The 27,488-nt window shown below is 42.0% G+C and overlaps 1 protein-coding gene across 1 annotated transcript in view; it reads right to left on the reverse strand.

Moving 5' to 3' along the window:
- Positions 1-27,488, reverse strand: part of DHCR7 (7-dehydrocholesterol reductase) — a 47,486-nt gene that overhangs the window by 10,236 nt on the left and 9,762 nt on the right. Inside the window, exons 2-5 of the mRNA XM_073604046.1 lie at positions 6,902-7,003; positions 4,397-4,619; positions 3,736-3,826; positions 2,837-3,050 (exon numbers count right to left, since the gene is read on the reverse strand). Of these exons, the coding sequence (XP_073460147.1) occupies positions 2,837-3,050; positions 3,736-3,826; positions 4,397-4,619; positions 6,902-6,996 (623 nt within the window). The 5' untranslated portion in view covers positions 6,997-7,003. The remainder of the gene's footprint in view (positions 1-2,836; positions 3,051-3,735; positions 3,827-4,396; positions 4,620-6,901; positions 7,004-27,488) is intronic.

Below are 27,488 nucleotides of genomic sequence, written 5' to 3' on the forward strand. Positions count from 1 at the left end.
GTCCCCCCTAAAATCCATACCAGACCCCGATCCGAGCACGCAGCCTGGCCGGTCAGGAAAGGGGGTGGGGACGAGCGAGCGCCCCCCCCCCTCCTGAACCGTACCAGGCCGCATGCCCTCAACATGGGGGTGGGTGCTTTGGGGGAGGGGGGCGCCCTGCGCCCCCCCCCCCCCAAAGCACCTTGTCCCCATGTTGATGAGGACAAGGGCCTCTTCCCGACAACCCTGGCCGTTGGTTGTCGGGGTCTGCGGGCGGGGGCTTATCGGAATCTGGGAGCCCCCTTTAATAAGGGGGCCCCCAGATCCCGGCCCCCCACCCTATGTAAATGAGTATGGGGTACAATGGTACCCCTACCCATTTACCTAGGAAAAAAGTGTAAGTAATAAAACACACTACACAGGTTTTTAAAATATTTTATTAAACAGCTCCGGGGGGGGGATCTTCCTCCGGCTTCGGGGGTCTTCTTCCGGCTTCGGGGGTCCCTCCGCTTCATCTTCTCCCGGCGTCCGGTTGGTTCTTCTCCCGGTGTTCCAGTTCTTCGGCCGGCTCCTCTGCTGTCTTCAGGTAGCTCTCTTGCCAGCAGAGGTCCGGACTTCTGGGCTTCTGGGCTTATTCTCTTCTCTTCTCCAGATGTTGACACGACGCTCTCTCCGGCTGGACTGCTCTCCGAGGGCTGCGTTGTGACTTATATAGGCGGAGACCCCGCCCCCTTTTGATGTCACAGTCCCTGGGCATGCTGGGACTGTGACGTTTTAGGGGGCGTGGTCAACATCACCCAGTGACCACGCCCCCTAAAACGTCACAGTCCCAGCATGCCCAGGGACTGTGACATCAAAAGGGGGCGGGGTCTCCACCTATATAAGTCACAACGCAGCCCTCGGAGAGCAGTCCAGCAGGAGAGAGCGTCGTGTCAACATCTGGGGAAGAGAAGCCCAGAAGCCCAGAAGCCCAGAAGTCCGGACCTCTGCTGGCAAGAGAGCTACTTGAAGACAGCAGAGGAGCCGGCCGAAGAACAGGAACACCGGGAGAAGAGAGCGGAGAAGAACCAACCGGACGCCGGGAGAAGATGAAGCGGAGGGACCCCCGAAGCCGGAAGAAGACCCCCGAAGCCGGAGGAAGATCCCCCCCCCGGAGCTGTTTAATAAAATATTTTAAAAACCTGTGTAGTGTGTTTTATTACTTACACTTTTTTCCTAGGTAAATGGGTAGGGGTACCATGTACCCCATACTCATTTACATAGGGTGGGGGGCCGGGATCTGGGGGCCCCCTTATTAAAGGGGGCTCCCAGATTCCGATAAGCCCCCGCCCGCAGACCCCGACAACCAACGGCCAGGGTTGTCGGGAAGAGGCCCTTGTCCTCATCAACATGGGGACAAGGTGCTTTGGGGGGGGGGGCGCAGGGCGCCCCCCTCCCCCAAAGCACCCACCCCCATGTTGAGGGCATGCGGCCTGGTACGGTTCAGGAGGGGGGGGGGGCGCTCGCTCGTCCCCACCCCCTTTCCTGACCGGCCAGGCTGCGTGCTCGGATCGGGGTCTGGTATGGATTTTAGGGGGACCCCACGCCGTTTTTTCGGCGTAGCGGGGTTCCCCTTTATAATCCATACCAGACCTAAGGGCCTGGTATGCCCCGCGACGGGGCTAGTAAGGTGTCAATCTCGCCGATAAAAGCGGCAAGATTGACATCCTTTTCTAGTCCCGTCGCACCTGAGTCACGTTCAAAATGAACGGACTTGTCCGTGTGTGGGCAAGTCCGTTCATTCTGAAAGTCCGCCGGAACTCCGGCGAAAGTCCGTCGGAAAGACGGGCGGACTTAGCCCGCCGGAAAGTCCCGGCGTGTGTGGGCAAGTCCGTCCGTTTTAAAGTCCGGCGCACCTGGCGGACAAAGTCCGTCGGAAAGTGTGCCGGACCAAGTAGGATAGAAAGTCCGCTCGTGTGTACGCGGCATAACTCTCACACAAACCCTCCCTTGTTTCCAAATTTCCTGAATTATCGAATTTTTGGAAATTCGGAATTCGAAAATTAGTAAATTCAAAAATTCCAAAATCCAAAAATAAGAAAGAAAATCCAAAAATAAGAAAGAACGAATATCCGAAAATACTAACTAACTAGCTAATAATAACTATTAAATTATAGGTATTGGAATTTCCTTTCAAATTTGTCTGTTAGTGAATGAATACAAATGTATCTGAAGTTACGAATTATCCGAAACAACGAATGCCGCATCTAAACAAATGAAACAGAACGTAATAATAATAAATAATAATAATAATTTTTTATTATTATTATTGTTATTTATTTATTATTAATTTGCGGCATTCGTTATTTCGAAACTTCGGATAAATTAATATTCGTTACGTGCACTAGCAGCCAAATTTAAAAGGAAATTCCAATACCTATAATTTAATAGTGAGTAATAGTTAAGTTATTATTAGTTATTATTTCAGATTTCCGAATTTATGGGTTTTCGGATTTTAGAATTTCCGAATTTTGAATTTCCGAACGTTCTTATTTTCTGATTTTCGTTCTTTTGAATGTCCGAATTTTTTTCGAATTTGCGAAATTTAATTTTGAAAATGCTGATATTTTCGAATTAACGAATTTGTCAAAATTCATTAAAAAATTAATTCGGAACTAAAGGAATTGCACATGTCTACCCCAAACCCCAGGAACAGAGTTGAGATCTTTCGTATAAACTCAGGGAGATATTTCTGCTGGTGACCCCAACAAATATCAGAATTCAGAGGGTGACTAAGCCACCCAGACCTCCGCTATACCTGAAATGTCACTTGTGGGTGGAGGACCCTTTTGAGTGTTCGTGGTATGAGAGCTCTTACCAGTCTTTGGCGTTTGTTGGGAAGAAATAAGCTTTGATCATAACGAACGTGGACACGGTGTAGCCCAGTATGTTGCTGCACCATAACAAGGGGATCCAGTTGTCGATGATGATGGTTGGAGAGAACCAGTGGAAGTGGTAGGCATTGGCAAACCATACTATGTGTGTGATGATCCAGGCCTGGAGCCCGTTAACTTCATACTTGTTGATTATTCCTGGAGAAAAGGAGAAGGCAATGGAGGTCAGTGCTGCTATCTGGTTCTATGTACAATGAAAAGCGCTACGGGATATGCTATAGGGATGAACAGTTTGGAAAGTCTTTGCTTATACTTCAGTCTAGTGGAATCAGCAAGGAGGAAAATGAGCCGATCAGCCCTGGGCTTAGATGTCCACTGACCTCGGGTATATTATAAGGAACATGAACCTGAAACACTTTTTGGGTTTATGTGGGATATTCCACTGGGAAAAAAGCAAGGCATGGATGAGGTGGAGGAACTTGACTGGCCTGCACAGAACTCTGACCTCAACCCTACTGAACTGAACCTTTGGGATGAATTGGAACGCCAATGGTGTACCAGATCTTCTCCTCCAACATCAGTACCTGACCTCACAAATGGGCACAAAGTCCTACGGCCACACTTCTGGAAGAATGGTAGAACATTCCCATAGACACACTCCTAAACCTTATGGAAAGCCTTCCCAGAAGAGTTGAAGCTCTTATAGCTGCCAAGGGTGGGCCAACTTAATATTGAACCCTTACGGACTAAGACTGGGATGCCATTAAAGTTCATGGGTGTGTAAAGGCAGGTATCCCAATACTTTTGATAATATAATGTATGCGATTCTGCGCAGCTGCACTATAGCAGTAAAACTACAGTGCGCGGTCGGCAAGTGGCTCACCAGCCGGTGTTCGAGCTCCTTCTTGAACACCTCCAACATAGCCTGGGAGAAATTTATGGCAGATATCTGGAATTAGCATATACAGGAACACCTGGAAAAAAAAGAGAAAAATCATCATTAGGTCCTGTTCACACCATTCCGTGGTACCATTGTTTTCTACGGGGCTTATTCCAGAATAAATGACAGCGCTGCAACATGTTGGTTGAAGGTCCTACTCGATCCATTTTCCTTACACGGCTGTGGCACCCAGTTCTAATACATTAAATGGGCTTTCAAAAAGGCGACAGCTATTTTATAGCTGAAAGTGAAAATTGGTATATTAATAATACATAACTGTCCAATACATACCTGTTCACATTACAGAAGAAAAAACTTCTTGTGGTCTCCAAGGTATAGGTTAATAATATACCAATTTTTGCTTTATTGTTACAAAAAAAAGTTAAAAACAGCTATGATGGAGAAATGTTGAATATCTTATTTAAATTATATTATATATATATATATATATATATATATATATATATATATATATATATAAAATTATATACAAAAATTAATTCATACCCCTTAAAATTTTCCACATTTTGTCATGTTACAACCAAAAAGGAGGCACTTGAACCTCCTAAAATCAACTGTGATGTAATTTGAATTCTATAATTACCTGGAAAGATACCCAGGCTGCGTAGATATAAACAGCTTTCCAGGTCAGCAACGGGGTCTTGTTCCATATGTCAGCCAGCTGGGTTTTTCCAGAGTACAAGTCAAGAAGAGGTCCGGTGAGGGCACATTGGTACTGATCACATGACATCACAAAATAATAGACAATGAGTGGAGCAAACATCAATAGGAAGATGACACTGCCCAGCGAGAACCAGTCCACTTCCCTGCCAAGAGATGTAAGAGATTGTAATATTCCAAGAATAGACTAACAGGACTCTGGATAGTGCAAGTAAATCCCCTAATAAATAAAATGATAAATTGCACTTACTTAGACCATTATTCCAGAAGATGCCTCTCCCATGCAAGCTCCGATCAAGTATTCCATAGGCGAGGCTTCTTCTGGTATTATGCTCTGATCATATAATTTATTAAAGGTGACCTATCTGTATCTAGTTTTTCCTTCTTTCTATGTTCAGTTATATGACCACAATCTGCCAATGAGTCACCGCACTCCCAAAAGTTTCTTGCTCAATAGTTAATTTCCTTATTTTTAGGAAACATCTTCTAACATCTTCTGACATATATTCTGTGTATGTCAGTATATATTTGTTAGAAGATGTTAGAAGATGTTTCCTAAAAATAAGGAAATTAACCAATGAGCAAGAAACTTTTGGTTGTTGGTTGGATGCCATGAATTCCTGTAGTTTGTTTATATAATTATATATATATATATATATATATATATATATATATATATATATATACTGTATATAAACAAACTACAGGAATTCATGGCATCCAACCAACAACAGTTTCACTCTCAAGTCATGGTGACTGAAATCTGATTGGTTGCATTTGGGTTCCTACACAAAGAAACCTAAACTATATGGGTAAAGTTGTTTGTGGATCCAGACCATCGCACCTACATGAACAAACGTATGTGTTTGCTCCACATGAGTGAATTCACATTTCCAGTGAACAGTGCCCTGACCTCAACCCTTTGCGATAAATTGGAACAAGCTGGGTCTTCTCCTCCAACATCTTCATTAAGACTTGGTTTTACCAGTTTGGCGTGGAGGAGCTCAAGCGTCCTGCACAGAGCCCTGACTTCAACCCTAGTGAACATCTACAGCATACAAAGACACTGTAGACAATTGAGCTCTTCCAACCTTGTAGTAACAGTTTGGTGAAGACCCCTTTCTGTTCCAGCATGACTGAGCCGTTGTGTACAAAGCAAGTCCCATAAAGACCAGTTTGGTATGGAGAAACTGGAGTGTCCTGTACAGTGCGCTGACCTCAACCCTTTGGGATAAATTGGAACAAGCCGGGTCTTCTCCTCCAACATCTCCATTAAGACCTGGTTTTACCAGTTTGGTGTGGAGGAGCTCAAGTGTCCTGCACAGAGCCCTGACTTCAACCCTACTGAACATCTACAGCATACAAAGACACTGTAGACAATTGAGCTTTTCCAACCTTTTAGTAACAGTTTGGTGAAGACCCTTTTCTGTTCCAGCATGACTGAGCCATTGTGTACAAAGCCAGTCCCACAAAGACCAGTTTGGTGTGGAGAAACTGGAGTGTCCTGTACAGTGCCCTGACCTCAACCCTTTGGGATAAATTGGAACAAGCCGGGTCTTCTCCATCAAGACCTGGTTTTACCAGTTTGGTGTGGAGGAGCTCAAGCATCCTGCACAGAGCCCTGACTTCAACCCTACTGAACATCTTTGGGATGAATTGGAATGAGTCAGGTCTTCTCCTCCAATATATCCATTAAGACATTTTTTTACTAGTTCGGTGGGGAGGGACTCAAGTGTCCTGCACAGAACTCTGACCTGAACCCTACTGAACTGAACCTTTGGGATGAATTGGTGTACCAGGTCTTCTCATCCAACATCAGTATCTGACCTCACAAATGGGCACAAAGTCCTACGACCACACTCCAAAATATTTAGGAAAACCTTCCTAAAAGAGTGGAGGCTTTATAGTCGTACAGGGGTGGTCCAACTCTTTATTAATGGTTTTGGAACGGGATGTCCAACAAGCTCGTTTAGGTGTGTTGGTCAGGTGTGCACCAACCTTTGGCCATATAGTACATAAATCTGGAAAGGAATAGTTTTTTTCTTTTCATTTATTTAGTCCAACAAAGAATCAGCTAAAACGAAGTAGATGTAGATAAACAAAACCCATCAAAATGCAAACAATTGCTAATTATATATATCGAATGATCTTCATGGAAATTGTTCATTTTTTTCAATTGTCTATGCCATTGAATGGAGTAGATTTTGACAGTTGTTGCGAAGTTTACTCTTTTGTGTGACTGTTCAATTCGATATCATTAATAAACGTCTGGAGAAAATCTGTTCACTCAATTTTTTGCAAATTATTGGCTAATTATATTTATTTTCTGCATAAGAGAAACGGATTATCACACAGCTTCATCGAAACTGAAAGGATAATCATCCAATCACTGGCCAGTCTAAGGAGTGATTTATGGAGGAATTCTTACCAGGCTCGGCCCCATTGCCCGTCACCTTCTTTTGCTCCGTTAGCGATTTTCTTGTGATCTCTTTTAGCTGCATGCTGCTTCCTATGTTCACCCATTTTTATACTGAAAGACAAGAGAGAAAAAACGTTAAAGTGTATGTAAACCCTAAATAAGCTTCTCTTATTTGTTCACACAATAAATTCTGTTATTATCTCAGAATTTTTATTTTCTCTGAATATTGTGTTATTATTTCGTAATTTTGTGTTATTAATTATTATCTCAGAATTCTATTAATTATCTCAGATTTTTTTTTTAATTGTCTCAGAATTCTATTTTATTATATCAAAATTTGATTCTAAAATTTGATTTTATTATATCAAAATTCGATTTTATTTGATCAAAATTCCAATGTATTATAACAGAATTTTGTGTTATCTTAGAATTTTATTTTATTATCTCAGAATTTTGTGCTATTATCTCAGATTTAGGTTTAACCACTTGCTCTCACACTTTGAATGACAATTGCGCGGTCATGCAGCACTGCACACATGCTATTTAATCACCACTGGGTTTTTAACCTCCGGAAGATTTACCCTTCCTTCATGACCCGGCCATTTTCCGCAATAGGGCACTGCGTTACCTTAACTGACAATTGTGTGGTCGTGCGAACCTACACCCAAAAAAAAAAAAAAAAATGTATGTCCTTTTTTTCCCCACAAATAGAGCTTTCTTTTGGTGGTATTTGATAGACATGTGCACGGCCAAAGAATTTGTTTGTTTTTGTTTCATTCGTTTTTTTTTTGTTTTGTTTTGTTTTGTTTTTTTGGATCATTCGTTATGATTGCACTTCGTAAATTCGTAAATCCGAAAATAAGAAAGAAAGCCTGAAAATTCGAAAAAACGAAATCCGAAAATTCTAAATAATAACTAACTATTAAATCATAGGTATTGGAATTTCCTTTCAAATTTGGCTGTTAGTGAACATAACAAATACAAATTTATCCGAAGTTACAAATTATCCAAAACAACGAATGCTGCATCTAAACAATTAGAACAGAATAAATTAATAATAAATAATAATAAAACATTTTAATTATTACTATTGTTGCTATTTGAATTATTTATTATTATTAATGCATTACATTACATTCATTTAGATACGGCATTTGTTATTTTGGATAAGTCGTAACTTTGGATACATTTGTTACATTCACTTTGAAAGGAAATTACAATACCTATAATTTAATAGTTAGTTATTATTTCAGATTTTCGCATTTTCAGGTTTTTGGATTTTCAAATTTCAAACTTACAAATTTTCAAATAATCGAATTTACGAATATTCGGAAAAATTTGTTAAACTAATTTGTCGAAATTCGTTAAAAAACTAATTTGGGACGAAACTAATTGCACATGTCTAGTATTTGATTACCTCTGCGGTTTTTATTTTTTGAGCTATAAACAAAAAAAAGACCGTCAATTTTTGAAGGAAAAAAAAAAAAAAAACCCAATATTTTTTACTTTCTCTTATAAAACATATCCATTAAAAAACAACAAAAAAAATCTAATTTCGTCATAAATTATCTTCATAATTTAGGCCAAAATGTATTCTGCTACATGTCTTTGGTAAAAAAAAAATCCCAATAAGCGTGTATTGATTGGTTTACGCGAGCGTTATAGCATCTACAAACTGTGGGATATATTTATGGAATTTTCATTTATTTAGTGTTTTATACTAGTAATGGCGGTGTTCTGTCAAAATTTATCAAGATCTACAATTTTGTCACTTCCTCTTACTGTAAACCATCAATATTTGTGAGATTTTGACAACTTGCTGTTTTGACACAACACTGGCAACCGTATACACGCCGGTACATAAACACTTTGTTGTTTTGACACAACAGTGGGTAACGAGGAAAAAGTTGATGCAGCTTTGGAGGCGGCCATTTTGTTGGTTAGTATCGGAGCGGACTATCCATGTCTGCTCATAATACCGTGTACCGGAGCGTATACGGTTGCCGGTGTGGTGTCAAAACAGAAAGTCACCGAAATCTCCAATTACTGATGCTTGATCTACAATTACTGATGGTTTACAGTAACAGGAAGTGACGTAATTGGAGATTTTGCTGAATTGGCTATTTTGACAGAACAGCGGCAATCAGCAAATTGTAGCAGGACTGCGTTATTGCGGTGGACATTCTGACACTAACTGACACTTTTGACACTTTGTGGGAACCAGTGACACTACAACAGTGATCAGTGCTACAAATACGCACTGTCACTGCACTAATGATACTGGCTGGGGGAGGAGTTAAACATTCCAGTGTTTTTGTGTTTACAGTGTGGCACTAGGGGAAGTGATGGATTTTATTCCCCTTTGCGGGAACACGGAATCCCTACAACCCCCCCATCTGTCAGAACTGAGATATGCCTTCTTTATATAGGCATATCTCAGTTCTCTGTGTATTGCAGACAATCAGTGGGTGCCAGAGGACATTGAGTGCCCGGCACCCGCAGATCGGGTGCCGGGAGCGTGTGCGCCCCCTGCAGGCAGAAGTGCAGAATCACATGTACTGTACATGATTTTGCATAGGAGTGCCACCCTGTAGGGGCAGACGGGAAGTGGTTAAAGAGAAGTTCCACTTCCCCAGCAAAAAATTCTAAGTCAGCAGCTACACATACCATAGCTGCTGACTTTTAACCGCTTAAGAACCGAGCCTCTTTTTTGAGATTTGTTGTTTACAAGTTAAAAACAGTTTTTTTTACTAGAAAATTACTTAGAACCCCCAAACATTATAAATTTTTTTTTCTAACACCCTTGAGAATAAAATGGCGGTCATCGCAATACTTTCTGTCACACCGTATTTGCGCAGCGGTCTTACAAGCGCACTTTTTTTGTAAAAAATCTATTTTTTTAATTCGAAAAATAAGACAACAGTAAAGTTAGCCCAATTTTTTTTTATATTGTGAAAGATAATGTTACGCCGAGTAAATTGATACCCAACATGTCACGCTTCAAAATTGCGCACTGTGGAATGGCGACAAAATTTTACCCTTAAAAATCACCATAGGCAACGTTTAAAAAAATGTCTACTGGTTGCATGTTTTGAGTTACAGAGGTCTAGGGCTGGAATTATTGCTCTCACTTTACTGATCGCAGCGATACCTCACATGTGTGGTTTGACCACAGTTTTCATATGCGGGCGCAAGTCGCGTATGCGTTCGCTTTTGCATGCGAGATCAGCGGGACGAACGCATTTAAAAATGTTTTTATTTCTTATTTATTTTACCTTTTATTTTTTATTTTTACACTGTTCTTTTAAATAAAAAAAAATTGTGTCACTTTTATTCCTATTACAAGGAATGTAAACATCCCTTGTAATAGAAAAAAAGCATGACAGGACCTCTTAAATATGAGATCTGGGGGGTCAAAAAGATCTCAGATCTCATATTTACACTAAAATGCAATAAAAAAAAAAAATGGCCCTTTAAGAGTGACGTTTTGACGTCGCTTCCACCCTGCAATTATATGGAGACGGGTGGGGGCCATCTTCCCCTCACTCGTCTCCATGTCAAGCAAGGGGAAACATCCGATCGCCTCCGCCGCTGCCGATGGCTCCGGTAAGCGGCGGAGGACAACAGAGCACGGTGGGAGGGGGCCCTCTCCCGCCGCTGATAAAAGTGATCTTGTGGCGAATCCGCCGCAGAAACCACTCTTATCAGAAAGCGGACCACCGGCCGCAGAAGAGGATACCGGGGTTATGGCAGCTAGCTGCTGCCATAACAAAGATATCCTTCTTCAAACTTAGGACGTATATCGGCATGCGGCGGTCCGTAAGTGGTTAATATTAGGACACTTACCTGTCCTGGAATCCAGCGATGTTGGCACCCCAGCCGATGTTTCCGCCAGCTCTCGGGTGCTGCCTCCGCCATTTGTAGTAAGGGAACCCGGCAGTGAAGCCTTTTCGGCTTGGCAGCTGGTTCTCAAATGCGCATGCGCGCTGCGCTTTCTGAACGGCCCGGCGGCGAGGGAAGGAGGAGAGGGGCTGAACTTCAGAGTGATCTTGCTGTGGCGAGGTCTCTTGGAATTGGGGACGGGTGCCCGATCCTCCCTCCCCTACTGAAAGGTGCCAAATGTAGCTCCGGGTGGGGCTGATAAGCATTGTTTCCCCTTAAATTTTTTGTTTGTAGAGTGAAGAAACGCTTTAATAAAGACTTTTTGTTAACTAATTCAAGTTTGTTTGTTTTTTCTAATCAAATAATTTTTTATTAGTTTTTTATAATACAACATTTTAAAGAGGAAGTAAACTCTCCCACTCTGATGCTTCTTTTCATTTAGTCCATTATAATAAGTAATTGTCAAACTATAACCACTGTAATCAAGCCCAAATCGCATATTACTGTTTAAAGGAACTTTAAAAAACTTGTTTCCAGGGGTAAGGCAGCGCCATCTTAAAGCGGGGGTCCACCTATCTATCCTTTTTTTTTTTTTTGAGTTAATTCACAAACTTTTCTTCTCAGCATTATATACTCACATATTGTGTGTAATATGTCCGCCTGTGTCAGATTTCGTCGGAAAGAATAACTTATATTATTCACTGCAGGCGGTTTCCATCTTCATTGTGGGCATTTGAAGCCCACAAGCATTTATTTCCTGGATGTGGTGAATGCTGTGCTCCCAGCATTCACCGCTCGTTCCCGCACATGCTCAGTGGCATCCTGGGAAGCCTGAGACTAGCTCCCAGGAGTCTGGGAGAGGCTAGAAACACGCCTACTCCCACGGGAGGAGAACCAGGAAGTGCAAAGAAGAATAGAAAAATAAAAGGTAATTACGGCGATTTAAATTTTTTTAAACGGCATGTCAGCATCTAGGCAAGGAAGAGAGCATCTGGAACTCCGCTTTAAGTATTGTTTTCTGAGTCCACAGTAGAGTCTATTTCCATCCCTTACATTGAGCACTTCCTGTACTGTTAACCAAGCCTCCTTCTGAATCCAACGTTTCTATGGCAACCCTTCTCATAGCTGACTTGTTTTATTTCATAGTATTTACTTGTGCCGATTATCTAGTGTTTGCTCATGTCAGTCTTATCAGTTTCAGCTGATAAGACTGCAGTAATGCTGTCCCATGCCCGGGCTTACACTCCATGTGATGTCACATGGTCACATGGGGTGTAGTAGGAAGCTCTGAGTGATTATGCAGTCTCGTGGGATTTCAGTGTTGTGCTGTAGAAAGTCCTGATAATAGATAGACAACAGACAGAGTGTGCCATAAATCAGGGGAGATATAGGCATGCTCAGTGACGTCATTCTAAAGAACAAAAAGGATTACAACAATACTAAAGTGGAGTTCCACACACTTTTACAACTCTTCAGCATCCCTCACTAAACTCTGCACTGTAAACGAATTGGATATTTTTAAATTTTTTTTCTCAGCACCTACTGTATACTTGCTGTATTTATTTTTCACTTCCTCCTCCCTGGCCGCAGCCCATCGCATCATTTCCTGTTTGCAATCCCTTCTGGGAAGGGGCGGCAACTTCCTCTGACACTGCCATTGCTATGGAAACCTGACCTGAAACCTATTACACTGCTTGTGCTGCACTGAGCATGTGCGAGATCTGCAAGGATGAGATCCAGGAAGAAATACAGTCTGGCTTCAGCAGTGATGGGAGTAAGTCACACATGTGCAAGTCACAAGTAAGTCTCAAGTCTTAAAGCGGAGTTCCACACAAAAATGGAACTTCCGCTTTTCGGAACCCTCCCCCCCTCCGGTTTCACATTTGGGAGTCTATGCCTCTTCCTGTCCCAACCGCGCTGTCTGCTGGGAACACACAGCTCCCAGGAGAGAGCGGGGACCACTAGGGACGCGCATGCGCTGTAGGGAACCGGGAAGTGAAGCCGCAACGCTTCACTTCCTGATTCCCTCACCTAGGATGGCGGCGGCAGCTGCCGAGAACCGAGCGGGTTCTCGGCGTCCCCTGCCGACATCGCTGGACCCTGGGACAGGTGAGTGGGCATGTATTAAAAGTCAGCAGCTGCAGTATTTGTAGCTGCTGGCTTTTAATATATTTTTTTTTTTGGCGGTGTGGGTGAACCCCCGCTTTAACCTTCAAGTCACAAGCAAGTCCCAAGTTACTGTGGTGAAAAGCAAGCAAGTCAAGTCGAGTCCCTGCTAGAAGTCAAGCAAGTCAAGTCAAGTCATTTATTTTGGTCAAGTCACAAATTAAGTCAAAATACTGATCTACCCCGAAGCCGGGACTTGGGGGGAGCTTTCTTTTGTGAGGGGGGGGGGCGGCTTTTGCCTAGGCCAAGACACAGCACTGGTGGTGCCAAGTCATTGCAAGTCAAATAGCCCAAGTCAAAGTCAAGTCGCAAGTCATTAGTGACAAGTCAAAGTCGCAAGTCCTCAAACAGGTGACTCGAGTCTGACTCGAGTCAAGTCATGTGACTCGAGTCCTCCACCTCTGGGCTTCAGATGCCCACACTTAAGATGGCCACGGCCTGCTGTAAGTTTATAAAATAACAAACTACTGCTATAAACTAACAAAACAGACCTTAGTTTACAGACTAACTTTACTAGAATACATTAAGCTTGTGTATTATAGGGGTATTTTTATTTAAAAAGTATAATTTCGGCCGGAACACCACTTAAGCAAGTAAGGAGATATCTACAAGCAGTGTTCATTAGGGTTTTTTATGCTGATTTACATGGGACAAAGTTGTGGGGGAGAGTTTACAACCACTTTAAAAGACACATCAAAACATTTTCCTCAAATAACCAAAACTACACACACAAAAAAAAAAAATCATAAACATCTCCATATTTATGCTCATCACCAGTCTGCGATTCAATATTTATTCAAGACTCTTCGTCTCATTATTACTCCTTAATGGAATATATTATTAATAATATATTAATATTTTAATATTGATACCTTTTTTTAACTAGTCCCAGAACTCATCCATAAACTCAGAATGATTAAAAATCATTTTCTAAAAGGTATGATCAGGAGGAATATTATACCATTGTGTGGTTTGGTGGTACTTTATATTTTTAGGTGGGGTTGATATTCCATAAAGGATCATCAATGAGAAGTACATAAGGATCATTCTAATGGATTCATCACCTACATCATCAGAGGCAATATATCTGATCAATGGAGGAAGAATAAAGGAAACGCTTCCTATTCTAGGATTCTAGGGTAGTGTCGGCGTAATGTACATAAAAGGTTCCCTGTTTCCATGAACTGGTTAGGCAGGTAAGTGAATACATTTGTACAGTCATCACATGGAAATATTGTATTTGAATAATAGATGAACATTTCATATTACAGCAACACTCAGCAGCTGAGATGATGATACTCAAGGTTAGCCAGGTCTGCAGGAACAAGAAAATCCGGTTCACATTCATTGAGCTCATCGTTGTATTAGTAATTAAAAAGAAATGTTTTCTCTGCACAGTTTGTAATGTTATCTGTGTTGGAGGTGATCAGATCTTCTTTATTAAATAAGCAATTTCTGCTTCCTACTTAAAGCAGACCTTCACCCTTAAGCAAGCGTCGCGTTACCTTGCCTCCGCGTGCTTGCGTTTTTTTTTCGAGAGTTCCCACACGTCGCATTTAGGGCAGCCTATTCATTTCAATGGGCTGCCCTACGTGCGTAAAAAACGTGAAAAAAACAGGGCAGATATGATTCTTAAAATCACGCTGCAGCATACTGCATGGCCCAGTGGTACCATGCGTTTTGGCAGGCGTAAAAACGCGTGCGTTTGCCAGATGCGTGGGGGGTGCCATTAAGAATTATTAGTACACACGTGCGTCTGCAGAAGGCAGCGTGTTTTCATGTAGTGAAGGAAATCACGCGATTTTGCACGCACATGTGTGAACAAGCCCTAAATGTGTGTGTATATAAAAAAGTACAAAATTCAGGCAGCCTGCCAAGTTTTATCACAACATCTGGGATAAGTATAAACAAAGTACTGTTTTGTAAAAAAACAAAAACAATATATATATAGATATATATATCTATATATATAGATATATATATCTATATCTATATATAGATATATATATCTATATATAGATATATATATCTATATATAGATATATATATCTATATATATAGATATATATCTATATCTATATATATAGATATATATATTATATATATCTATATATAGATATATATATATATATATATATATAGATATATATATATATATATATATATATATACACACATATACAGTATATATATATATATATTTTTTTTTTTCAAATTCATTGATTTATTTATTATTATCCACTAGACCTCCAGGAAGATTTAACACCCCCCCCCCCCCCCCCCCCCTTCGTGACCAGGCCATTTGTTTGCTACATGGCACTGTTTTATTTTAAATGACAATTGCACGGTCATTCAAGGCTGTACATAAATTCAATTTATGTCCTTTTTTTCTCCACAAATAGAGCTTTCTTTTGGTGGTATTTGGTCAGCTCTGCAGTTTTAACAACAAAAAGACTGACAATTCTGAAAAAAACAAAACAAAACAAAAAAAAACATATTTTTTACCTTCTGCTATAAAACATATCCAAAAAAAAAAAAAAAAAAATTTCTTCATAAATTTAGGCCAATACAGTATCTCACAAAAGTAAGTACACCCCTCACATTTTTGTAAATATTTTTTCTATCTTTTCACGTGACAACACTGAAGAAATGAGCACCGACATTGCTGGATTCCAGGACAGGTAAGTGTCCTACAGTAAAAGTGTAGCTGCTGAGCTTACATTTTTTGCTGGGGAAGCAGAACTCCTCTTTAACCACTTCCGGTCCGCCCCCACAGGGTGGCTCTCCTATGCAAAATCAGGTACAGTATATACAGTATGTATTCTGCTACATATTTTTGGTCTCCCCCCCCCTTCATGATCAGGCCTTTTTTTGCTATACGGCACTGTGTTATTTTAACCACTTGTTGCACCGCCCACCGTCATATGACGGCGGGACGGTGCAGCTTTTATCCTGGCCCGCCGTCATATGACGTGACGGCCTTCCAGACCACCCGTGTCGCTCGTGTCCCGTTGCGCGTGCCCGGCAGCCGCGATGTCCGCCGGGCACCCGCGATTGCCCCGGTAACTGAGCAGGACCGTGGATCTGTGTGTGTAAACACACAGATCCACGTCCTGTCAGAGGAGAGGAGATCGATGGTGTGTTCCCTGTACAGAGGAACGCCGATCCGTCTCCTCCCCTTGTGAGTCCCCTCCCCCTACAGTTACAATCACTCCCTAGGAACATAATTAACCCCTACAGCGCCCCCCCTGGTTAACCCCTTCATTGCCAGTCACATTTATACAGTAATCAGTGCATTTTTATAGCACGGATCGCTGTATAAATGTGAATGGTCCCAAAAATGTGTCAAAAGTGTCCGATCTGTCCGCCGCAATATCGCAGACACGATAAAAATCGCAGATCGCCGCCATTACTAGTAAAAAAAAAAAAATAATAATAAAAATGCTATAAATCTATCCCCTTATTTTGTAGACGCTATAACTTTTGCGCAAACCAATAAATATACGCTTATTGCGATATTTTTTACCAAAAATATGTAAAAGAATACGTATCGGCCTAAACTGAGGAAAAAATGTGTTTAAAAAAAAAAATTTGGATATTTATTATAGCAAAAAGTAAAAATTATTGTGTTTTTTTCAAACTTGTCACTCTGGTTTTGTTTATAGCGCAAGAAATAAAAACCACAGGGGTGATCAAATACCACCAAAAGAAAGCTCTATTAGTGGGGAAAAAATGATAAAAATTTAATTTGGGTACAGTGTTGTATGACCGCGCAATTGTTATTCAAAGTGCGACAGCGCTGAGAGCTGAAAATTGGCTTGGGCAGGAAGGGGGTGAAAATGCCCTGTATGGAAGTGGTTAACTGACAATTGTGTGGGCATTCGACGTTGTACCCAAATATAATTGATGTCCTTTTTTCCCCACAAATAGAGCTTTCTTTTGGTAGCATTTGATCACCTCTGCGGTTTTTATTTTTTGCGCTATAAACAAAGAAAAACGACAATTTAGAAGTAAAAAAAAATACAATTTTTTTTTTACTTTCTGCTATAAACATATCCAAATTTTTTTTTTAAAAATCACATTTTTTCAGCATTTTTTCAGCAATTTATACCAAAACGTATTCTGCTACATATTTTTGGTAAAAAAAAAAAAAAAAAATCCCAATAAGCGTATATTGATTGGTTTGCACAAAAGTTTTAGCGTCAACAAACTATGGAATATATACTGGAATTTTTATTTATTTATTTTTATACTAGTAACAGCGGCGATCGGCGACTTATTGCGGGACTGCGATATTGTGGCGGACAACCTGACACGTTTTGGGGACCAGTGACACCAATACATTGATCAATGGTAAAAAATATACACTTCCGCAGTACTAATGACACTGGCAGGGAAGGGGTTAAACCTCTAGGGCGAACCAAAGGTTCAAATGTGTGCCTAAACCATGTTTATTTGTACACAGTGTGGTGTTTTTACTGTTGGATGTGCTTTGCAGGGGGGAAAAAAATTCATCACATCCCTGCTGACAGGAAGGAGCTCTACGGTGTTTACATTCTTTTTTCTTTTTTTCTTCTCAGTAAATCTGCTCTAGGGCGGTCGGCAGGTGGTTATTATTATTCGTTTTTTTTTGTTTTTTTTTGTGACATTTATTTGCAATGCAAAGCAGCGCTTAATTGTTGTTTCTCAGTTAGGCAAAAATGATATATGTGTGTCCTTCCCCCCCAGATGCATGCACAAAGACGGCAATTGCAGAAGTTATAAGTACCTGAAATAAATAAACCTTTGCCGTTTTTTGCGCATACATTATTATTATTATTATTATAATACAGTATTTATATAGCGCCAACAGTTTACGTAGCGCTTTACAACTTGAGGACATGAGAAATCCTAAAGCTCAGGTCCAATGACTTTGCCTAGGCAGAGATGATGTCATCAGCCTGCGGCAGATTGTCAAGGGAAGTATTGTGATCTCTGTGGGCGGTAATAAATACATGAAAGTGTTACACTGACACATTGTTTTAGTAGGCATGGAAAGTGATATTAACCAGTTCCCGCCCGGCCTACAGCAGAATGGCTGGGCGGTCCTTTCGTCCCTCCAGGTGGATTCCCTCCCCCTTCTTGCCACGCATGTGAGCCTGCAGCGCGGCGATCGGTGGCAAGTTGTGTCCCACAGCGCATTAGACACGTGTGATTAGTTTCGTACAAATCGGAAATTCGTACAAATTTCAGAAAATTTGTACATTCGTAAGGATCCGAAATACGAATTTTTTTATGCATACGAATTTTGTACGAAATACGAAATTTTGTTTACGAACTTCGGATAAATTTATCATAACGAACTTTCGTTATTGTTACGCAAAGTTAACAAAACTAAAAGTTAAAAACCCAGGAAGTCAGCACAGCACAGGGATGGTGGGACCCCTCATAATCTCCCGGCTTATGTTGCCCCGTGTTTGAAAATGCTTCGGCAGTGGCAAGTAACAGCAGGAGAAGTCAAATCTCTTCCAAGGAAACTTCTTGAGAAGCGGATCATGAGTTCTGCTTTTTGCGAGCCACTGGCCTTGAGGGATTGCCCAAGCCTGGTTTTGGGGGTGGGTTTGCGATTGATTAATTTGGAGAGAATCCCAATGAAGTTTAGGGATCAGGCTTGGCTTGCCTTTCATGGAAAACTATATGTGAAGGGCAACTTGAAGTTTCTTTCCATGAGTGATAGGGGCTGCCCGAGAGTGGAGTGTGGAGGAGTGGTGGAATCCATGGATCACTTTCTACTTCAATGCCCTTTTAATATAGAGGTGTACAAGAGGGTGGGGAGGGCTCTGAGTATACCCTTCCTCCCCCATATGAGTTATGCAGAGTGGGTGTATGGGGCATTCCAGACTCGTCGGGATTATGATTTGGAAACACTTTTTTTAGTTAGTCTAGTAGTCCGTTATTTCACGTGGAGTGCACGGTGTCAGGTATCCTTACGGAGTAAAATCCTCCCTGTCGAAGTGGTGGTGCAGGACATTCTGGGTGAGGTTGGGAAGATTCGGGGTCTTGAGAAAGGCAGGTGGCAGCAGGAGGCCTGGATAAGGGCGTGGAGGAATATCAGGACTCTGTAGCTGCTGCCTATTGATCTCGATCTCGGGGTGTGCGGCTTTTCTTTGTATTCTTGATTCACTCCCCTAGATTTTCAAGATGTAATATATTTTTGATAAAAGGCTCCATGCATGGTGACGGTGATGTTCCTTAGTCTGGCTCTCCCATAGGGATTGTGTTGTGCGCAATTTGGTTTGTACCATTTATTATGTTCTTATTTTGTATTATCATATTCAATTATTTTGTAAATATGTTTTATTTATTTATTATGGTTTTATTGTATATAAGTTGTTGTTTGTAAGATTTTCAATAAACAAAATTAACCCCTCATAATGATAAATTTATCATAACAAACTTTCGTTATTGTTACGAAAATTCATATTTCGTACGAATCTGAATTGAATTTCGGACACGAATTACAAATCCATTTCAATACGAAACGCAACGGAACGAAACAAAACAAATTTATTGACGGCGCACATCTACAGCGCATCATCGATCAGGGTAAAGAGCTGATGACGTAGGCTCTTTACCATGTGATCGGCTGTGTCCAATCACAGTTGATCACATGTAAACAAAAAATGGTTATCGGCATTTCCTTTGCTCTGCACTGTCAGTGTCTGCGGAAAGGAAAGCCGATAACCAGCTTTCCAGTTACAGGGGACATTTACACTGATAATCATTGCCCATTAGTGCCACCTATCAGTGCAGCCTCATCAGTGCCCTGATTATCAGTGCTGCCTATCAGTGCCCATCAGTGCCACCTCATCAGTGCAGCCTCATCAGTGCCAATTAATGCACCCTATCAGTGCCCATCAGTGCAGCCTCATCAGTGCCACCTCATCAGTGCAGCCTCATCAGTGCCCATCAATGCAGCCTATCAGTGCCCATCAGTGCCACCTCATCAGTGCAGCCTCATCAGTGCCCATTAACGCTCCCTATCAGTGCCCATCAGTGCAGCCTCAACAGCGCATATCAGTGAAGAAGAAAAATTACCTATTTGCAAAATTGTATAACAGAAATGAAGAAAAAGGGAATTTAATTTCAAAATGTTTGGTCTTTTTTCATTTGTTTAGCAAAAAAAAAAAAAAAAACAGTGGTGATTAAATACCACCAAAAAAAAGCTCTATGCTTCTCATAAAAATATCATATGGGTACAGTGTTGTATGATCACTCAATTGTTATTCAAAGTGTGACAGCGCTGAAAGCTGAAAATTATCCTGGGCGGGAAGGGGGTAAAAGTGCCCTGTAGACAAGTGGTTAAACACTCTGCATAATCAGCAGCTGATTTAATCACTTACTGAGTATGAGGTGTCTTTAGCTTTAATCCTTACCTATGTTCCAGTTTATTCTGGTGCCATGACCGCTGTTTTCCTGTTTCGGGTTGACTCCTTTCTCCTGCAGCGGCCTATGGAGCCACCCTCAGGGCCGGTGCTACCACTAGGCAAACTGTACTGTGGGAGACCAGGCCAGCTATAGTGAATGCAGGCTCCTGGAGAGAGCAGATATAGTGAATGTAGGCTCCTGGGGAGACCAAATATAGTGAATGCAGGCTCCTGGGGAGACCAGATATAGTGAATGTAGGCTCCTGGGGAGACCAAATATAGTGAATGCAGGCTCCTGGGGAGACCAGATATAGTGAATGTAGGCTCCTGGGGAGCCGGATATAGTGAATGCAGGCTCCTGGAGAGAGCAGATATAGTGAATGTAGGCTCCTGGGGAGACCAGATATAGTGAATGCAGGCTCCTGGGGAGACCGGATATAGTGAATGTAGGCTCCTGGGGAGACCGGATATAGTGAATGCAGGCTCCTGGAGAGAGCAGATATAGTGAATGTAGGCTCCTGGGGAGACCAGATATAGTGAATGTAGGCTCCTGGGGAGACCAGATATAGTGAATGCAGGCTCCTGGAGAGAGCAGATATAGTGAATGTAGGCTCCTGGGGAGACCAGATATAGTGAATGTAGGCTCCTGGGGAGACCAGATATAGTGAATGCAGGCTCCTGGGGAGACCAGATATAGTGAATGCAGGTTCCTGGGGAGACCAGATATAGTGACTGCAGGCTCCTGGGGAGAGCAGATATAGTGAATGCAGGCTCCTGGGGAGACCAGATATAGTGAATGTATGCTCCTGGGGAGACCAGATATAGTGAATGTAGGCTCCTGGGGAGACCAGATATAGTGAATGTAGGCTCCTGGGGAGACCAGATATAATGAATGCAGGCTCCTGGGGAGAGCAGATATAGTGAATGCAGGGTCCTGGGGAGACCAGATATAGTGACTGCAGGCTCCTGGGGAGAGCAGATATAGTGAATGCAGGCTCCTGGGGAGACCAGATATAGTGAATGTAGGCTCCTGGGGAGACCAGATATAGTGAATGTAGGCTCCTGGGGAGACCAGATATAGTGAATGCAGGCTCCTGGGGAGAGCAGATATAGTGAATGCAGGCTCCTGGGGAGAGCAGATATAGTGAATGCAGGCTCCTGGGGAGACCAGATATAGTGAATGCAGGCTCCTGGGGAGACCAGATATAGTGAATGCAGGCTCCTGGGGAGACCAGATATAGTGAATGTAGGCTCCTGGGGAGACTGGATATAGTGAATGCAGGCTCCTGGGGAGACTGGATATAGTGAATGTAGGCTCCTGGGGAGACTGGATATAGTGAATGCAGGCTCCTGGGGAGAGCAGATATAGTGAATGCAGGCTCCTGGGGAGAGCAGATATAGTGAATGCAGGGTCCGGGGTTTAGTAACACTTTAAGTAATGCTAAGTGGAGTTTTCTTTCTCCAAGCACCGTGTGTAAACTGCTGACTGCCACTTCTGTAAAATGTGACCGCCAGTCGGGGGTTACATGTCAGCAACTATGGAAGGAAACCTTCGTCCTCAGAAATAGTAAACTTTGCACTAGAGAGTTATCATAGAATGCTGAACAATGACCGCTCTTATCAGCTATAGATTCTGTGTATCAGGTAGTATAGTCGGCATCCCTGATGAACAACGGCTCTGGCAAGACCAGCTAACCACGCAGAGTCTGTGCAGACAGACAAGTTCTGCATAGGGAGGGGAAGAGCAAAGCACACTCACTGTACACAGGGAGCAGAGCATGCATATGTAAAGTGCAAACATTTCCTCCCTGATGTATAGTCAGGATTCATGGCTGTATTTTGATATACTGCTGCTCCAGACACCACTGAATGAGAACGTCAATTTGTATAAGCCCCGCCCCTTGTGTCATGTGATTATTTTAGTAAAAAACGAATGATTGAATGCGCTATTGGAGGCAGCATTGGTTTCCCTTTATATGCAATGCTACTTTTCCTCCTGTACAAGAGAATAGAAAGATGGACCCACATTCCCCCTCCCAACACAAATCCCCTCCCCCCACAACCTCCCTTGTGCCCCCACAACCTCTCATGATACCACAGTGCCCAGGGGGCAGCTGCCCCTCCTGCCCACCCCTTCTCCGGGCCCTGCTGCTTCCCCTAGCCGTATTACCAGAAATATCTTTAAGAACTTCCTTTTTCATTCACCTTTATCCTTCCAGCGCCTTTAAAAAAAAAACTGCTTCAGGAAGTTCATGTTACCAGAGCAGCGGAGAGTCTTGTGACTTTTCTCATCAGACCCTGCACCCCCACCACACACACACACCACACACACACCCTGCAGCTTTTGCTGTTAAAAGTTTAAAAAGAAAAACGTATAAAAGTATACAAAAATAAAAAAGTATAAGGGCCAGTTTACACCAGATGCAGTTCCGTGCGCTTTTTTCCTGCACAAAATGCATGCACAGTGTTTTCCATGTATTCCAATGGCTCTAGTTCACACCAATGCAGTCAGTTGCCGGTCAGTTGTGGTTTGGTTTGGTTTGGTTTTCAATGGCATAGTTCACACCAGTGCTTGCAGTTCCAGTTCCAGAAAAAAAAGTAGAACATGCTGCGATTTTCCTGCACTGGACTTTACTGGATCGCTGTAAAAAAGCATCAAAATCTCACCGGAACGCACCGGAATGCACTGGAACACCCATGTTCTTATTTAGGGCCAGTTCACACCATAGAAACGTAGTCCGGATGCGCTCCAGATTTTTTTTCGCATACGCATTTTTGATGCATTCCAAGGCGTTTTTGATGCGTTTTTGGTGCGTTTTTGATGCAGTCCAGTGCATTTCCCCCCCCCCTTTTTTTTGTCTTAACCTTAAATAAGAACGTGGGTGTTCCAGTGCGTTTTTGGTGCGTTTAGGTACGTTCCTGTGCGTTTTTGATGCTTTTTAGGGCCAGTTCACATCATAGAAAGCAGTCCAGATGCAGTCCAGGTGCTTTTCTGCATGCGCGTTTTTGATATGCTCCGGTGCGTTTTTGATGCAGTCCAGTGCTTTTATTCCTCCCCTCTTTGAAACCTTAAATAAGGACAAGTGTGTTGCAGTGTGTTTTTGGTGCATTTAGGTGCGTTCCAGTGCGTTTTTGATGTGTTAAGGGCCAGTTCACAGCAGATGCAGTTCCGTGCACTTCCGTTTTTTCTGCACCAGAAACTGACCCGAAACTAACCAGAAACTGACTGCATGGTGTGAACTAGAGCCATTGGAATACATGTAAAACACTGTGCATGCATTTTTAGTGCAGAAAAAAAGCGCACAGAACTGAACTGTGTCTGGTGTGAATACAGCATTCCAGTACAGTCCAGTGCAGAAAAAATGCAGCACGTTCTACTTTTTTTTTCTGGAACCGGAAGGCACTGGAACTGCAAGCACTGGTTGTGAACTATGCCATTAAAAACCATATAACCTACTTTCTATGCATTTTTGATGCACTGGACTGCATGTGGTGTGAACTGGCCCCTAAGGTTAAGGAAAAAAAAAAAGGGGGGGGGGAATGCACTGGACTGCATCAAAAATGCACAAAAACACACTGGAACGCATCAAAAATGCGCATGCAAAAAAGCATCTGGAGCGCATCCGGACTGTGTTTCTATGGTGTGAACCGGCCCTATTAAAGAGAAAAAAACAATTAAACACGCCCCGCTGAAATATGTTTATTTAAACAAGAAAAACATATCCATGGGAAATGTCCTTCAAGAGGTTTTATCAGCCGCGCTGCGCCTGCATGGGCTGAAGTTCAGCAGATTGCTGGGGAGATAGTAGCGGGCATTCATGGCTTACGGGCCTATTGAGGTGAAAGAGTCTCATTATCGTTCGCTGTGTTTTCTGCTGACAGTGTGCGGACGATCTTCTCCAACCCATACCCGGCCCGGTGACAGAAATCATTTCTACATCATATTGTTGAGTGTTGGCGTATTATTTGTTTTTGAAAAAAAAAAAAGAAAAACAGAAAGAAAAATAAACTTTGTCCTTTCATTTTTAATTTCTGATCTAATTTAAAGTTACCGGAATAGTAAAGTTTTTCAATGAGAGCTCCTAGGTGTAATGCCCCCCCCACACACAATGAGACTATTGGACGAACGATCGTCCGTTTTTTTATTGCATGCTAATCTCAGATCGAATCTGATGAGTTTACTAAAGTCACAAAAATTGATGTCAAGTGTTGTAATGCATTTGTATTGCGTTTTCGAATGACAGCCGTGCTGATTAAACGAAAATCGTACGATCTGGCATCATACGGAAAAATTTTCTCGTGCATGTCCGATAGACTAATATCGCATGAACTGTCCTGATCAGCTCTCGAAAGCTGCGTACGAAAGTTCCGATTATCGCACGATCGATTCGAAAGCGGTCGTACGATTTTCTGATCAGCCAATCATGGTAAAAATAAGTGCAAAATGCAGGACTTGGGTGGGTGTAAAAAGATGTCCGCTGCCGCCTTCTGCCTGCAGGGCTTACTGCGGACGAGTGTGAGGTGTACCAAGATGGCCGTCGTGGTGTTGTGACAGAAGGCCACTTCTGTTACCTATTCTGATGGGTCGCCAATTCTGATGGAACACCGATTGTCAGTTTATTACTGCCTCGGTAATCAGGGAACAATCAATGCGATTCCCAATGCGTTGGCCAACATAACAGCCAATCATGGTGATCACATGAGGTTTGTTTGTATACAAGCCTCTGCAGCTCAAGCTGCCATTGTATTTCTTTTTTTCAAGCACCAGGGAAAGAAATACAGTATTTAAAGAGGCAGAGAATATATATATTTTTTTTTTTTACACATTTGTCAGCCTATAATAATAAACCAGAAGTAGGATATTTATTAAAACCAAAATAAAGGCCTTATGTGTCCTTTAACCACTTACAGACCGGAGGATTTTCCCCCTTAATGACCGGGCCATTTTTTGCGATACAGCACTGCATCGCTTTAACTGACAATTGCGCGGTCGTGCGACGTTGCACCCAAACAAAATTGACGTCCTTTTTTTCCCACAAATAGAGCTTTCTTTTGGTGTTTTTTGATCACCTCTGCGGTTTTTATTTTTTGCGCTATAAACAAAAAAAAGACGGACAATTTAAAAACAAACAAACAATATTTTTTACTTTTTGCTATAATAAATATCCAAAAAAAAAAAAAAAAGAATTTCTTCATCAGTTTAGGCCAATATGTATTCTTCTACATATTTTTGGTAAAAAAAAAATTTCAATAAGTGTATATTGATTGGTTTGCGCAAAAGTTATAACGTCCACAAAATAGGGGATAGATTTATGGCATATTTATTATTTATTTTTTACTAGTAATGGTGGCGAACTGCGACATTGTGGCGGACAGATCGGACACTTTTGACACTTTTTTTTTGGGACCATTGACATTTATACAGCGATCAGTGCTATAAAAATGCACTGTGTAAATGTCACCTTCAAGGAAGGCGTTAACACTAGGGGGCGATCAAGGGGTTAAATGTGTTCCCTAGGTGTGTTCTAACTGTGGGGGGATTAGGCTGACCGGAGGAGGAGAGAGATCGCTGTTCCTAATTACTAGGAACAGCAGATCTCTCGCTCTCCTCCCCTGTCAGAATGGGGATCTGTCTGTTTACATTGACAGATCCCCGTTCTGGCTCTCTTTCCGGCGGTCGCGGGTGGCCGGCGGACATCGTGCCCCCCCCCCGGCCACGCGCATTGGGCGCGCACGCGCGGCTGCTGTGGCTCTTAAGGGGGCCGACACACAGGTACGCCGATTCGCGGGAAGGAGCCGACCTGCCGCAATATAATGACGGCGGATGGTCGGCAAGTGGTTAACAATGATGGAAAAAATCTTTAGGCAAGCAGATGGGCAAACAAATGGAAAATTGTATCAAATTCTTACTTTAATTTTTCTTTCCTGGCACCAGTCCATGGCAGCATAACTACCACATGTATGCTGCCATGTTGGCGCCAGGAAAATAACATTATTGTCAAATTAATTGGACGCACATTTATGCTGTTAAATTTGGTCTGGGTATCTATGGATCAATGACTTCTGCTCATGAAAAAAAAGAAAACTGAAACGTGACTCTGATATCTCTTGTAGAGGTTTAGCATGACAGACGGAACACATGACAGGATGCCTGCAAGCCACAACCCCGGAGTGTCGGGTCATGTCAATAGGGAACCTCCTTTATCTGAAAATTGAACTGATGAAATGCCTAAAGCTATTACTAAGGTATATCTTCTGCTACTCTGCACTTCAAAAAAAAAGCAACGTCAACCCTTGTGAAATAGAATAGTGAGGTGTTGTAACAGAGAGAGGTGTTTCTTTATATATTCATGACTAAGCCTATTTTTGAAATTTGGTGTTTACAAGTTAAAATCCGTATTTTTTGCTAGAAAATTACTTAGAACCCCCAAACATTATATATATATATATATATATATATATATTGTAGCAGAGAATCTAGAGAATAAAATGGCGATTGTTGCAATATTTTATATCACACGGTATTTGTGCAGCGGTGTTTTAAACGCAAATTTTTGGGAAAAGGGACACTTTCATGAATTTAAAAAAAAACAAACAGTAAAGTTACCCCAATTTTTTTGTATTATGTGAAAGATGATGTTACGCCGAGTAAATGGATACCAAACATGTCACGCTTTATAATTGCACGTGCTCGTGGAATGGCGACAAACTACGGTAGCTAAATATCTCCATAGGCGAAGCTTTAAATTTTTTTTACGGTTACCAGGTTAGAGTTACAGAGGAGGTCTAGTGCTATTGCTCTCGCTCTGACGATCGCGGCTATACTGCACATGTGTGATTTGAACACCATTTACATATGCGGGCGCGACTTCCGTATGCGTTTTCATTGCTGCACGAGCTCGTGGCGACGGGGGCGCTTTGAATAAAAATAAATTTCTTATTTATTTTAATATTAATAAATTGTTTTTTTTTTTTTAATTTTTGATCACTTTTATTGCTGTCACAAGGACTGTAAACATCCCTTGTGACAGTAATAGGTGGTGACAGGTACTCTTTATGGAGGGATCGGGGGCACTTCAAAGTATTCAGATCGCCGTTTTCTGAATACTGTATATTTTTTTTAAATCGGCGCAATTGGCAGC

Source organism: Aquarana catesbeiana, linkage group LG11 (assembly GCF_042186555.1).
Source record: "Aquarana catesbeiana isolate 2022-GZ linkage group LG11, ASM4218655v1, whole genome shotgun sequence".
In the NCBI taxonomy this organism is placed as follows: Eukaryota; Metazoa; Chordata; class Amphibia; order Anura; family Ranidae; genus Aquarana; species Aquarana catesbeiana.